This window comes from Oncorhynchus tshawytscha, linkage group LG33, assembly GCF_018296145.1.
Source record: "Oncorhynchus tshawytscha isolate Ot180627B linkage group LG33, Otsh_v2.0, whole genome shotgun sequence".
Lineage (NCBI taxonomy): Eukaryota > Metazoa > Chordata > Actinopteri > Salmoniformes > Salmonidae > Oncorhynchus > Oncorhynchus tshawytscha.
The window spans coordinates 28,904,579-28,920,446 of NC_056461.1; the positions used below are offsets into that span (position 1 = coordinate 28,904,579).

General features: G+C 38.6%; 1 protein-coding gene across 1 annotated transcript; it reads left to right on the top strand.

The window, feature by feature from the left end:
* The first annotated feature begins 825 nt into the window (after nt 1-825).
* sftpba (surfactant protein Ba) lies at nt 826-15,744 on the top strand. Its single transcript, XM_024397635.2, has 12 exons — nt 826-980; nt 1,249-1,304; nt 2,514-2,588; nt 3,221-3,346; nt 3,445-3,564; nt 3,714-3,794; nt 7,276-7,459; nt 7,622-7,764; nt 7,856-7,936; nt 11,231-11,341; nt 11,569-11,639; nt 15,279-15,744. The coding sequence occupies exons 1-11, from the start codon at nt 926-928 to the stop codon at nt 11,602-11,604; spliced, it is 1,068 nt and encodes a 355-aa protein (XP_024253403.1). The 5' UTR covers nt 826-925; the 3' UTR covers nt 11,605-11,639; nt 15,279-15,744.
* The last annotated feature ends 124 nt before the right edge of the window (nt 15,745-15,868 follow it).

Sequence of the window (15,868 nt, forward strand, 5' to 3'; positions counted from 1 at the left end):
CGTCACCAAATCCACTGGCTCCAGGTCATCTATAAGTCTTTGCTAGGTAAAGCCCCACCTTATCTCAGCTCACTGGTCACCATAGCAGCACCCACCAGTAGCACGCGCTCCAGCAGGTATATTTCACTGGTCACCCCCAAAGCCAATTCCTCGTTTGGCCGCCTTTCCTTCCAGTTCTCTGCTGCCAATGACTGGAACGAACTGCAAAAATCACTGAAGCTGGAGACTCATATCTCCCTCACTAGCTTTAAGCACCAGCTGTCAGAGCAGCTCACAGATCACTGCACCTGTACATAGCCCATCCAACTACCTCATCACCATATTGTTATTTATTTGATTTATTTTGCTCCTTTGCACCCCAGTACCGCTACTTGCACTCATCTTCTGCACATCAATCACCCCAAACTTTTAATTTGCCATACTGTAATAATTTCACCACTATGGCCTATTTATTGCCACACCCCCCTTATCTCACCTCATTTGCCCACGCTGTATATAGACTTTCTCTATTGTCTTATTGACTGTATGTTTGTTTATTCCATGTGTAACTCTGTGTTATTGTTTGTGACACACTGCTTTGCTTTATCTTTACCAGGTCGCAGTTGTAAATGAGAACTTGTTCTCAACTAGCCTACCTGGTTAAATAAAGGTGAAATAAAATAAATAAAACATGGGTTTTGTTATAGCATCGAAGATACTGAAACTAAAGTTACAGCTTATATTGAATTGGGACCCTCATTACTTTTGTACAACTCAGTTCCGCAATACCAAAGAGAATACAAATAGCTTATCACACTTCAACCTGTGGTTTTCTGTCAAGCTCTGATTGGCGAGGGCTTTCTGCGGCAGCTGGCCCCTGTCTATACCCCAATCCTACATTGAGTGGTTATTCATTTTCCAAGTAGTCTTTGAAAGAGACTGACTTATGATGGCCTCTTTCAAGCTTGCTCTCGTTATCTTAATTTCTTACCAGACCACAGGTATGCTATACAATTGCACACAGTTTCGGTTAATACTATAACATACGAATATGATGTTATAGTATATTTAATTCAATGTACATTATTGACATATACATTGGGTTAGGGTTGTACATTGACATATACATTCATGTTTTAATTAAACATGTAATTACAATATATAATCTTGTTCATGAGACATTTAGAACCACAAATGGAAAAAGGTGTTTATGGAGACACATTTTTAGAACAGATTTTCTTTTTCTTCATATTTTTATCTTTCCCACAGCTTTGGCAAGGGTTGTCGGTGTGGAGGGAACACAAAACGCCTGGGACAAGCTGAAAGTAAGAGCTATTTTTATTTTGAAAACAATGATTCCCCCCTTTAACCCACAAAATATAGGAATACCAGTGTATGCAACATTGTGCTGCATACTAACAACCACCTGGCAGGATTCAAAAAGCAAAGAAATATAGAGAAAAAATAGAGAAATATTATTGTGTTTTACTAAGAGAAAATTACCAGATAATGAGCTCCATAATTAATATAATTACTACAGTATATAAATCAAATAAAGTATAAATATCAATAGCATTATCAATCAGATTAGTTCCCAGGGGTTCCCAAACTTTTTTGGCCCATGATCCCATTTTGATGAATTAATACATTTTTGTTGTGTTCTCACCAAAGGTGACGTAATCAACGGCCAATTTTTCTTTAATATTTTAATTGGGGCTATGGCAGTCTATTACAAATCAGTCTGACAATACCTTTGACAGTATTTCAAGTTGAATGAAGTGTGTTTTTTCGCTCAAGTTTTCATGTATCAAATACAAATCTAGAGTTCAGTGGGTTTCAATCGCATGTTCAATGATTGCGTAAAATAGCAAATGTGCCTACTCTGTGCTTGGCACGTGCGCTCTAGCCAAAAACACGCAAATACAGAGCGGGTAGACTGTGCGGGTAGGCTAGCCACATTATGAGATTATTATGGATAACAGCCAGAATATTTGTATTTGTCAAACGGCAGTCAAGCATTGATCATCATGTCACCAGATTAAGACCCTAAATAGTTATTGGAAAGGAGCACCAAACTCATCGCCGTGCACTTTCACCACCCTCTGAAGTTCATCATAAACTATTTCATATGTAGTTTAAAAACTGCATGGTTTCCCGAGTAGGCATAGTAGTGGGAGGACCACACAACATGTCATCGTGTGATTCCAAGTTTACTTCGATATGATGGTTATTATTTCAATATTTGCACATAAACTCGTTTCCAAGCCTTTTCTCAAATAATTAATTTTCACTTCTGTTTTCTTTAAAACAGATTTTCAGTCTATAGACTATAGAAGCAGGTATAAATGAGAGGAGACATGTTTTGCAACACAAAATAATATTTCACAGAAATCCAGCACTGCTTTTCAGGGAGTACCTTCAGGAATAATGTCAACTTCCACTTATATACTAAGTAGAATAAATGGATGTCTTTGCCTCAGTATCCCGCCACAGCTTTGAGTTGGCATTCTTCTCTTTCCCTCTTTTCCTCTCAGAAAGGGGACAGCTGCCAGGACTGTACCCAAATAATTGAACTCCTTAAAGACCTTATCTCCAACCCGGACATACAGGTGAATGCATCGACAGAACATGCACCCCTGAACCATACATACCATACATTTGAATCATTCATAATAACACCTAGAAACATACATGTATAACCATCACATCAGTACTACTTGTATGTGCATATGATGCTCCTTCACCTGGGTCATTTTTTCTTCCTATTTGTGGCTACAGATAGAGCATTCAGGTTTCTTTTCTGCAAACAATGAAAAACAACAGACACTTTCAGTTCCTGAAATGGTTTTCACCTGTTTTTTTCCCACAAACCCTCACTCAACACAAGTGGTACAGTTTGTGTTTCTGTTCTACGTTGCTGTTTTGGAGAGTTAGAAAGCCACTTCCTCTTTTCTATATAAAAATAACTATAAAAGCAGTTCACAGTGTATTTCTGACTTCTAAGTTCCCCTTTCCTCTGAGGCTGGTCAGGCACTTCGGACGGTGTAATCTCACCCCTGAATAGTTCATTCTTCTTAAACACAATCAGTGGCCCAACAAACCAGTGGTATGCAAAAAGAAATGTACTTCACTGTAGCTTTTAATACATATTCTAATATGTCTTAATGATTGTAAAACACATCATTTACTTAATATGCCTCAAAATGATTTCAACTGATGCCTCCCACTCCTCCATCCCCAGATCGAGATCAGGGGCGAATTGGAGAAACTATGTGACCTCATGCCAGGTCCTGCGTCCCCCAAACTGTGCCGGGAGCAAGTGGATAAGAACCTCCCCCTGGTCATCACCTTCTTGACCAGCTTCTTCGTACGTGCTGATGGGAGGTTGAGAAAGATCCTGGTTTGTAAATTGTTATATAATTCTGACTGAATGAGCCTGAATTGAGCCTCTCTCCTCTCCCACAGAAACCCACTGAGGTGTGTACCGTGTTGGGACTGTGTGGCTCCCAGTCAGACAGCCAGCAGCAGAGCCTGCTGACCGATCACATTCAAGCGGGTCTGAAGTCAGCCATGACAATGACAAAGGTGAGACAGAAAGAACAGGACTAATGCACTATCTCTCTGACCTCTACTCTGTGTCCCGCTGACTTTTTTTGTTTGTCTGTACCTGACTGTTTGTCTGTCTTTATCTTGTTCTCTTTCTCCCTCTGTTTTCTTTCTGTTTTGTCTACTAGGTGCAGTTCTCGCCAGAATGTACCTTCTGCATTTATCTTATCAAGTCACTGGAGAGTATGCTGCCGAAAATAAGGACTGAGGTAAGGCATGCCATAGAAATATAATTAGTGCAGGGATCATCAACTAGATTCAGCCAAGGCATGCACACAGGAACACACACACCCCAGCTGTTGTTCATATCTTAAAAATACTGTTATTCAATCGAGGGGTTGCCTGTGTTAGTGTTATCTTTTTTTCAATCACTTTGGCACATTTTTCAGATGTAAGTTGTATATTTTCAAAACTCTTAGAAGAAAACTATAAACTAATACTTGTTATGTTCAGAACCTTTGATTGTGTATTCATAGAGGTTAGGGTTAGGGTTAGGGTTCACCCCTGAGTCATTCATGCAAAATTAATGAAATGCCATGAGAACATACAATTTAGTCACCAATATATCAGGTAATGACAGGCTCACCATTTAGTCATTGTAACTACCATTTAGTCCAATACCAAAAAATACAAGACACGCATTTCAAAGCTGTTCTTTTTGAAATGCTGAATAGAAAGAATAGTAGATGGTAAATATCATTTTACATACAGTATTTGACTATAACTTGCAAAAAAATATATAATTTGTATCCAATGGCAGATTGTGAGCATGTTGAGAAATATGTCTGTCAGATTTACATTTTATTATTCTTATATTGTAAATAGGTGGACAAATCATCAGAAATTGGGGTATTGTAAAGGAGTTGGCTACTGTAGAAACGTAGCGCGGTGTTGTATGTTATTTATGCCCCATGCTACATTTTACAAGATCACCTTATCTACGGGATTTGTCAAATGATACAGTATCGCCTGTCTATATCTGCTTGAAATTCATCAGCTTACAGTGTATCAATGAAATTCAGATAATGAGTGGACTATATTGTTGTATATAACGCAGGTCTTTCATCAGATCATTGTACAGTACACTATCGTTCCAAATGGTAGCACATAGAGTGACTCTTTCCACTTCCTATTGAAGCACACTGGCACATACATATATGATTTGGTTTACCTTCCATCATAAATTGATGTCAGATTGATACATTTATGAGGCAAACATATATACATTTACAGTGTTCAGCAGTTATCAAACTATACTGTATATGCTAACTACAAGCACTACATCATTTTGGTTCAGTAGTTACCAGTTTTGAACAGTTTGATTAAGTGATTGTCAAATGTTTTGTATTGTTAACAACAAATAATAAAATCAAATCAAAAGTCAAGTGAAAGTTGCATTTTGAAAAGCAGATACTTAGGTTGATTATGCATCAAAATTGAAAGAGTGATGAACAAGTGACCTTGTGAATTTATTTGTAGTTCTCAGTCAATTACAAATGTGCTTAGAGTTTTAAAAACTTTAGTCATTTTGATGATTTTTGTGTTTAGTATTGTGAAAATGTAACACATACTTGTGAAAATTGTACCAAAGTGCTAAGAAAAATGTAATCGTTTTTTACTGTATTATGGTGAAAATGTGGTGAATTTTTAAAACTCTTAGTACAGAACTCCACACTGGTAACACTTGTAAATTACAGTACATTAAACTGTTTTCATATTAGGTACACTATCCCATGTGTGATTAAAGGTGTGATCAAATGAAGGAAACATTGTTTAGCAGGCACTAAATTGCATCAAGCCTGTATTGAGCATTTGGACATAGGTTCTCATCGATATCAAAATAAATATCCTTATTGTTCATGCACCTTTTAGAATAGCAAATCAAAGTCTGATTTAGGTCTGGTTTGAAATCATTGCATGCCTCATCCATGGCCTGAAGGAGGGTGGTACGCTTACGGGATGGCAATCATACATCTTCCACCTGTATTGTAATCATGTATTGTATTTTACAGTATTGTATTGTACTTCTGTATTGTACTGGTCCTGTACGTGGCTTAGTTCATTAGAACACAGCACTAGCAACACCAGAGTTGTGGGTTTGATTCCCACTAGGGTCACATACCAAAATATGTAGACTGTTGTCACTTTGGATTAAAGTGTCTGCTATGTAAATGGCATGTATTACTGTACTGGGGGATGCATTTCTTTCTTGTTTTGGACTTTCTGGATGATTTGCAAATTGGTATTGTATTGATATTCTATCACTGCACTGTTAGAGTTACAAATACAAGCATTTCACTGCACCTGCTGTATCATCTGCTAATCTGTGGATGAGACCAATAAACTTTGATTTGTTACGTACAGTATATATCTGATCTTGTCAATGTCAGATTCTTTTTATGTACTGTGAAGTAAAATCATCATAGTCATCATCATAGTAGTACATTTGAGTATACAGGAAATCGTACTTTTTATGTTTCTACTTTACAGACATATTTTAAGTATGTAGTTCTCAAAATCTGTAGTAGACAAAACAGTTGACATGTCAAATCTATAGGTTTACCAAACGTTTAAGTGATCATCAATTCAGAGCAGTCGGATTAAGTTATAGTAAATGCATTTTAACAAAAGAGGAGAGAATCTTATCAAAGTCATGTGAGCATTGCATTGTGAAAAGCAATTACTTTTATATGAACATGTATTGCAATGTGAAATGTATTTCTAGATGATTAAGTTTGATGAAAAGGTGACTGTATGATTTTGTGTTTTGTAATTAGTCATTTGAAAATGTGTTTGGAGTTTTGAAACAACTGCCTTTTTGATGTTTTTTTACTAATAGTTGTAAAAATTGCAGGTAGATTCTTTGATTTTTTTTGCATGGACATTGATTTTATGCTACACAAATGTAAATAACATGACATTTTTCTAAACTAATCCAATCTGTTAGTAGTTAGATTTATTGCACCCGTTGCTGAGATGGTCGTTCCAGTTTTTCGAGCCCTACCTTGGCAGTCATTCTAAATGCAGGTTGCAGGTGAAAAGTAAAAATTGTTGGATATCCTCAATCTGGCTAGAATTCAATAGGATTTACACATCATTTTGCAAGCCAGCATAATGTGATGTAGCCAGTTTATAAACTAGTTAACTGTTAGAGTAAAATTCAAATTCCAAAATACACTGTATCAGTGAAAACCATAGGGGAGTACCTTACACACTGAGTTAGTGTAACATTTTAATGCCACTGGTGTTAGAAACTATCAGTTGGAACACACTAAAAAAGTGTTGTCGTCACCCAATATAGTGTTCAATACCTACATCGCTGGTGTTAGGAAATATACACTGTAACACTGTTAAAAGGGCAACACTTTGAAAAGTCTTTATAAAAATACATTCTGGTGGTTCTCATGTAAACACTTAAAAAGCATTCAATTGTACACCCACAGTGTTAAGCTTACCAATCAGAGTTTGCTGTGCACTAACACACACATTTGTATCCAAAGCAACTAGGGTTAAGTGCCTTGCTCAAGATCACATTGACAGATTTTTCATCTAGACAGCTTGGGGATTTGAACCAAGCAACCTTTTGGTTACTGACCTAACACACTTAACTGCTAGGCTACCTGCCACCCTACATGTGCGTACACACAAACAATCCTTTTCCTAATGCCCTGTATCTGTTTCCCCTCCCAGATGGCTGTGATTGATCTGCTGGGGAAGGTGTGTGGTATTCTACCCATGTCCTACAGGAAGCAGTGTGAGAACCTGATAGAGAAGTATGGTAAGATGCTGATGGACATGCTCCTGACCTACGCCACCCCTGAGGTCATATGCACCCTCGTCGAAGCCTGTCATGGCATGGATACGCCTGTCCTGGGTGAGTTCATGACCACTTCATCGTTCATCCCTCCTGCCCTGCTTTGCATCACCACCATATAATCACTTGTCTCTCTATCATTTCCTCTTCTATATTATCCTCTGTTTTGAAATGTCTCTCTCTTCTTTCCTTCTCTCCTCTCCCTCTTTCTCTCCCTCTCAGAGAGTGCTCCTCTGTCTGACTGTGACTCCTGTCTGACCCTGGCGGTTCTGACTCATCTACAGCTGGGCTCCAATGCTTCAGAGTCCCAGACCTCCTCCTTCCTGGCCTCTGTCTGCCAGCTCCACCCCAAGGCCCTGCCCAAGGTCAGCCCTGCCCCCTGGTCTACATGTCCCTCATCTCACATAGAAGCCTTATAGGAGCCTCTGGGCTCATGTCTTATTTCTCTCTTTTCAGTGTGATGGCTTTACCCAGCGTCATGGGCACCAGCTGAAGGGGGTTCTGGGTAAACCAGAGTCAGCCCTTGATGTGTGTGAGGTATGGCATGTTTAGATTCACTCGACTACACACTGTAACGTAACATGAAAGTCACTAAGGATCTGACCCTTTTTTCAATTATCGCCTAAAAAGACATACCCAAATCTAACTGTCTGTAGCTCAGGACCTGAAGCAAGGATATGCATATTTTTGATACCATTTTGAAAGGAAACACTTTGAAGTTTGTGGAAATGTGAAATGAATGAAAGAGAATATAACACATTAGATCTGGTAAAAGATCATACAAAGAACAAAACATGCGTTTTTTTTAAAATTTTTTTATACCATCATCTTTGAAATGCAAGAGAAAGGCAATAATGTATTATTCCAGCCCAGGCGCTATTAATATTTTGGCCACTAGTTGGCAACAGTGTATGTGCAAAGTTTTAGACTGATCAAATCAAATCAAATCATCAAAATCAAATCAAATCAAATGTATTCATATAGCCCTTCGTACATCAGCTGATATCTCAAAGTGCTGTACAGAAACCCAGCCTAAAACCCCAAACAGCAAGCAATGCAGGTGTAGAGGCACGGTGGCTAGGAAAAACTCCCTAGAAAGGCCAAAACCTAGGAAGAAACCTAGAGAGGAACCAGGTTATGTGGGGTGGCCAGTCCTCTTCTGGCTGTGCCGGGTGGAGATTATAACAGAACATGGCCAAGATGTTCAAATATTCATAAATGACCAGCATGGTCAAGTAATAATAATCACAGGCAGAACAGTTGAAACTGGAGCAGCAGCACAGCCAGGTGGACTGGGGACAGCAAGGAGTCATCATGTCAGGTAGTCCTGAGGCATGGTCCTAGGGCTCAGGTCCTCCGAGAGAGAGAAAGAAAGAGAGAATTAGAGAGAGCGTACTTAAATTCACACAGGACACCGGATAGGACAGGAGAAGTACTCCAGACACTGTGGCCCCATCCGAGGACACCCCAGACAGGAAGATCACATCAGTGACTCAACCCACTCAAGTGACGCACCCCTCCTAGGGACGGTATGAAAGAGCCCTAGTAAGCCAGTGACTCAGCCCCTGTAATAGGGTTAGAGGCAGAGAATCCCAGTGGAAAGAGGGGAACCGGCCAGGCAGAGACAGCAAGTGCAGTTCGTTGCTCCAGAGCCTTTCCGTTCACCTTCACACTCCTGGGCCAGACTACACTCAATCATATGACCCACTGAAGAGATGAGTCTTCAGTAAAGACTTAAAGGTTGAGACCGAGTTTGCGTCTCTCACATGGGTAGGCAGACCATTCCATAAAAATGGAGCTCTATAGGAGAAAGCCCTGCCTCCAGCTGTTTGCTTAGAAATTCTAGGGACAATTAGGAGGCCTGCGTCTTGTGACCGTAGCGTACGTGTAGGTATGTACGGCAGGACCAAATCAGAGAGATAGGTAGGAGCAAGCCCATGTAATGCTTTGTAGGTTAGCAGTAAAACCTTTAAATCAGCCCTTGCCTTGACAGGAAGCCAGTGTAGGGAGGCTAGCACTGGAGTAATATGATCACATTTTTTGGTTCTAGTCAGGATTCTAGCAGCCGTATTTAGGACTAACTGAAGTTTATTTAGTGCTTTATCCGGGTAGCCGGAAAGTAGAGCATTGCAGTAGTCTAACCTAGAAGTGACAAAAGCATGGATTAATTTTTCTGCATCATTTTTGGACAGAAAGTTTCTGATTTTTGCAATGTTACGTAGATGGAAAAAAGCTGTCCTTGAAACTTGATATGTCTTGATATGTTCTTCAAAAGAGAGATCAGGATCCAGAGTAACGTAGAGGTCCTTCACAGTTTTATTTGAGACGACTGTACAACCATTAAGATTAATTGTCAGATTCAACAGAAGATCTCTTTGTTTCTTGGGACCTAGAAAAAGCATATCTGTTTTGTCCGAGTTTAAAAGTAGAAAGTTTGCAGCCATCCACTTCCTTATGTCTGAAACACATGCTTCTAGCGAGGGCAATTTTGGGGCTTCACCATGTTTCATTGAAATGTACAGCTGTGTCATCCGCATAGCAGTGAAAGTTAACATTATGTTTTCGAATGACATCCCCAAGAGGTAAAATATATAGTGAAAACAATAGTGGTCCTAAAACGGAACCTTGAGGAACACCGAGATTTACAGTTGATTTGTCAGAAGACAAACCATTCACAGAGACAAACTGATATCTTTCCGACAGATAAGATCTAAACCAGGCCAGAACTTGTCCGTGTAGACCAATTTGGGTTTCCAATCTCGCCAAAAGAATGTGGTGATCGATGGTAATAAAAGCAGCACTAAGCTCTAGGAGCACGAGGACAGATGCAGAGCCTCGGTCTGATGCCATTAAAAGGTAATTTACCACCTTCACAAGTGCAGTCTCAGTGCTATGATGGGGTCTAAAACCAGACTGAAGCATTTCGTATACATTGTTTGTCTTCAGGAAGGCAGTGAGTTGCTGCGCAACAGCCTTTTCTAAAATTTTTGAGAGGAATGGAAGATTTGATATAGGCCAATAGTTTTTTATATTTTCTGGGTCAAGGTTTGGCTTTTTCAAGAGAGGCTTTATTACTGCCACTTTTAGTGAGTTTGGTACACATCCGGTGGATAGAGAGTCATTTATTATGTTCAACATAGGAGGGCCAAGCACAGGAAGCAGCTCTTTCAGTAGTTTAGTTGGAATAGGGTCCAGTATGCAGCTTGAAGGTTTAGAGGCCATGATTATTTTCATCATTGTGTCAAGAGATATAGTACTAAAACACTTGAGCGTCTCTCTTGATCCTAGGTCCTGGCAGAGTTGTGCAGACTCAGGACAACTGAGCTTTGAAGGACTACGCAGATTTAAAGAGGAGTCCGTAATTTGCTTTCTAATAATCATGATCTTTTCCTCAAAGAAGTTCATGAATTTATCACTGCTGAAGTGAAAGCCATCCTCTCTTGGGGAATGCTGCTTTTTAGTTAGCTTTGCGACAGTATCAAAAAGGAATTGAACCTTTGCATATCTGTTCAAAATGTTGTATCAAGAATGCTCAAATGTGACTAATTGGTTTATTAATACATTTTCAAGTTCATAATTGTGCACTCGACCTCAAACAATAGCATAATATTATTTCACTATAATAGGTACTGTGAATTGGACAATGCGGTTAGATTAACAGGAATTTAAGCTTTCTGCCCATATCAGACATGTCTATATCCTGGGAATTTCTTTTGTTACTTGCATTAGCCTACATTAGCTCAACCGTCCCGCGGGGGACACCGATCCCGTAGAGGTTAAATCCAAATTTCTATGGGGTGGGGATGTACTTTAAGTTTGTTTGTTTCTCAGAGAGTGGGCCTGTGTGGGGGAGTGATAGAGGCAGGAGAACAGGGAGGGGACCCATGCACTCTGGGCACCAGTTACAGTTGCAGAGACCTCAAGACTGCCCTGGAATGCGGGGTAAGGCCACTGAATGCACCAACAAAGTTTTATTTTATTTGACCTTTATTTTATCAGGGAGTCCCATTGAGACTAATGTCTCTTAAGACTAAGGGAGCCTTGCATCACACAATCACACAAGAAATGACACAATAGGAAATACATCAAGAAAATACAAAAAAGTATAGTAGACATTTCATGACAGAACAAAGGTGTTTAAATCTTTGCATGCAATTTGTCTTATATAGATGGTGTCAATCTGCCAGAAGTTTGCGTGGAAGTAAGAACCTCTGCCCAGTACCTACTCTCAAAGTGGACGGTAAGTTGACTCTTGATGTACATACAGCGCCTATGAAAAGTATTCACCCGTCTTGGATTTTTTTCACATTTGTTGCTTTACAAAGTGGGATTGAAATGGATTTAACTATGACATTTTGCCATTGATCTACACAAAATACTCCATAATGTCAAAGTGAAAAATAAATCCTGTACATTTTTACAAATGTATGCAAATTAAATAACTAAAATACAGTTGTTGCATAAATATTCATCCCCTTTGTTTTGGCAAGCCTACATTAGTTCAGGAGTACAAATTGGCCTAACAAATCACATTAATTAATAGGGGTTGACATGACTTGAATGACAACCCACTGGACACACACACTGGTTTAATTGTTGTTTCAACGTAATTTGTCAACGTATTGTGACGTAGAATCAACATGGAAATACATTGGATTTGAAAAGGGTCATCAACCAGTAAGGGAGAGGGGTAAATTGAGGGAAAGAGTTAGTTAAGCCACCCCTTGTTTCTAAGAAACCATACACAAAATGTATAATTTGACTAAATATTTAGGAAGAGATCATCTTTTCATACAGTATTATCATTCATTCATGGTTGAATGGATCTTTGGAAGTGTAGAAGTAGCTTAGTGATATTAATAATACACTTTTACCGTTGGATATTTTATTTTTCATGAAGGACGGTGGGTTGATCTACAAGTTAGTAATATGTTGGATTTATGTCTCCATCTCAAAGTTGAAGAATAGGACTAAATCAAATAAAACTATATTTGAAGTACATTTAAGTTGGATTTGATTTAGTGCTATTCATTAACTGAGAGACGTAAATCCAACATATCAATCATTATTTTGTAGACAAACTGGATATTGAATTGTGAACATTGAAATATGAACACAACCACATATCAACATTTGAAGGAGATGTATCTTCTGCTTGGATAGTGTATACATACAGTACCAGTCAAAAGTTTGGACACATTTACTCATTCAAGGGTTTTTCTTTATTTTTACTATTTTCAACTTTGTACTTTGAAATAACACATATGGAATCATGTAGTAACCCAAAAAGTGTTAAACAAATCAAAATATATTTTATATTCTTCAAAATAGCCACCCTTTGAGTTGATGACAGCTTTGCACACTCTTGGCATTCAAACATACCATTTTACTATCAACATTGAAACAGGGTAAAATTATATATGTCTAATCAAATATGAAATTCAACATACACTGAACAAAAATATCAACGCAACATGCAACCATTTCTAAGATTTTACTGAGTTACAGTTCATATAAAAAAAACAGTCATTTTAAATTCATTTATTAGGCCCTAATCTATGAATTTCACATGACTGGGAATACAGATATGCATCTGTTGGTCACAGATACCTTAAAAGATACGGGCGTGGATCAGACAACCAGTCAGTATCTGGTGTGACCACCATTTACCTCATACAGCATGACACATCTTCACATAGAGTTGATCAGGCTGTTGATTGTGGCCTGTGGAATGTTGTCCCACTCCTCTTCAATGGCTGTGCGAAGAAGCTGGATATTGGCCGGAACTGGAACACGCTGTAGTAGACGTCGATCCAGAGCATCCAAAACATGCTCAATGGGTAACGTGGAGGAACTAGGATATTTTCAGCTTCCAGGACATGTGTACAGATTCTTGCAAAATGGGGCTGTGCATTATCATGCTGAAACATGAGGTGATGGAGGTGGATGAATGGCACGACAATGGGCCTCAGGATCTCGTCACAGTATCTCTGTGCATTAAATCGCCATCGATAAAATGCAATTATGTTTGTTGTCCATAGTTTATGCCTCTCCATACCATAACCACACCGCCACCATGGGGCATTCTGTTCACAACAGTGACATCAGCAAACCGCTCGCCCACAACGCCATACATGTGGTCTGCGTTTGTGCACATTTTAAGACTGGCCTTTTATTGTCCCCTGCACAAGGTGCACCTGTGTAATGATCATGCTGTTTAATCAGATTATTGATATGCCACACCTGTCAGGTGGATGGATTATCTTGGCAAAGAAGAAATGTTCACTAACAGGGATAGAAACAAATGTGTGCAAAAAATTTTTATTTTAACACATATGGAAAGTTTCTGGGATCTTTAATTTCAGCTGGTTTATATTTTTATGTATTTTGTGTAAATCGCTGACAAAATATATATATTTTATTTTTTATTTTATTTCACCTTTCTTTAACCAGGTAGGCTAGTTGAGAACAAGTTCTCATTATTACAATTAAATCCATTTTAATTCCACATTTTAACACACAGGGACGGTTTAATGCAGGGGCTTACAGGAGCCCACTCTCAATGTTCACAATACACCAGAGAGCATAATGTAGCCACAGAGAATAAGTGTGGATTAAATGTTATCTCAAGCACATACAGGTAACTGCCAAAATAAAGGAAACACCGACATAAAGTGTTTTAATAGGGTGTTGGGCCACCACGAGCTGCCAGAACAGCTTAAATCCACCTTTGCATAGATCCTACTAGTGGATCTAAACCATGCCAGGATAATGCACCCCACACACCATACCATATACTTTGTATCCCTAATTTCCTCAAGTGTTTTATTTTATTTTGGCAGTTACAGGTATGCCTTACAATTTGGGCAGCATGCTCGCCAAATATAGAACAGTTTGTTGCATTATGGCCATAGACACATTTCCACAAAAGGGTTTTGAAGCCTCTTACCCTAGAAATTTGACTGTTAAACTCATGGCTACACTAGAAATGGCTGCCAGTCCTGATTTGAATGGAACAGCCATCTATGGATTATATTTCTGTTGTTGGCTGTTAATTTGCCTTTTGCAAATGTTAAAATACGATCACAGGAAAAACAGTTTGGAAAGCAAATGCCTACTGCTGAAAAGAGAAGAATAATCTGTTTGTAGATTTTTTTTGTTTGTTGAGCGAACAGTATAACTATTTTTCAAAGTAGTTTATCTTGAGATATGATATTGCCACGAACAGCGCATCAGCCATCACCGGTGAGTACTAGCCTAGGCTTCTTCATCATTGGGTGAGTCAGTGTGCCACTTATTTAGTAGCCAACTGTAGCCTATAATATACTGTAAATTTAACCTGGTCAGGCTGTCATGGAAAGAGCAGGTGTTGATAATGTTTTGTATACTCAGTGTATTTCCTCCTAATATTGTAGGCTTCATTGGCCACAAGGCCAGATTGTTTTTATTGATAAATTTGACACTGTCAGAGTAGCCACTCTCACAGTCATTTGCTTGGCATTAAGAGATTCTGGTAATGTTTTGTAGAATTGCATGAAAAGGCACATTTTCCAGACACAGCAAAACAATAAAAAGTGAAAATCTACTCAATTGTAGCCTATGCTTTATTACAAAGGGGCTTTTTCTTCAAGGGTACATTTATCACACAGCTAATTGCATTTTTGTGCACGGATTGGGTTTACAAAACATTTGGATGTGTCAGGAAGGGGGGGTTATATAAAACAAAGACACAGGGCCTATGATTTGTTAAACCGACCCTAGTAACACAAATATGAATAAATCTTATGATAGGCATGCTATTTAGGTTTCAGATCAACTGGTTGTCATACACGCAAACGACTCGGGTTGTAAATCAATGTTCCGCCCACTCTCTTTTCAGATTGATAATCCAAGATTTTGAGCCTGAGGCCTTTGCAGCAATGGAAGATCCCAAAGCTTTCAACATCAAATTACAAATATTCAAATATATGTTTTTCTAGATGATAACACTTCTTTAACACATGAACATTGCACTGAATATTTTGCCAATGGATATGATTTTATTAAACTCTTCTGTACTTTTCCTTGCGGGCAGCAGTCAGTATTAAATGAATGCATTCCTGCGAGCTAGGGATTAAGAGAACATGATAGACATTGAAACTATTTAGAGACATTATATTAGCAGTAAAGGTGGTCTACAAAGCTAAATGTACTAGGAAAATGTTCATATTACCTCGCTTGTGATTTTAGCTTTACATGTGACCTCAATCCCCATATGAATATTAGTTGTGTTCTTCATGCTCATTCTTTTATGGTTCCTGACATTATCAAAATCAAATCATGAATAAAATTACTTTTCCCATTGACTAACCCTTTCATGGAAATCATTTCTACAAACCGAAGCAATTGTGTAGTGAAATTCCAAACATTGTACATTAGATTGTGTCCTCATTAGGGACATGAGTCTACCTCTCCCAATTAATGTATTTG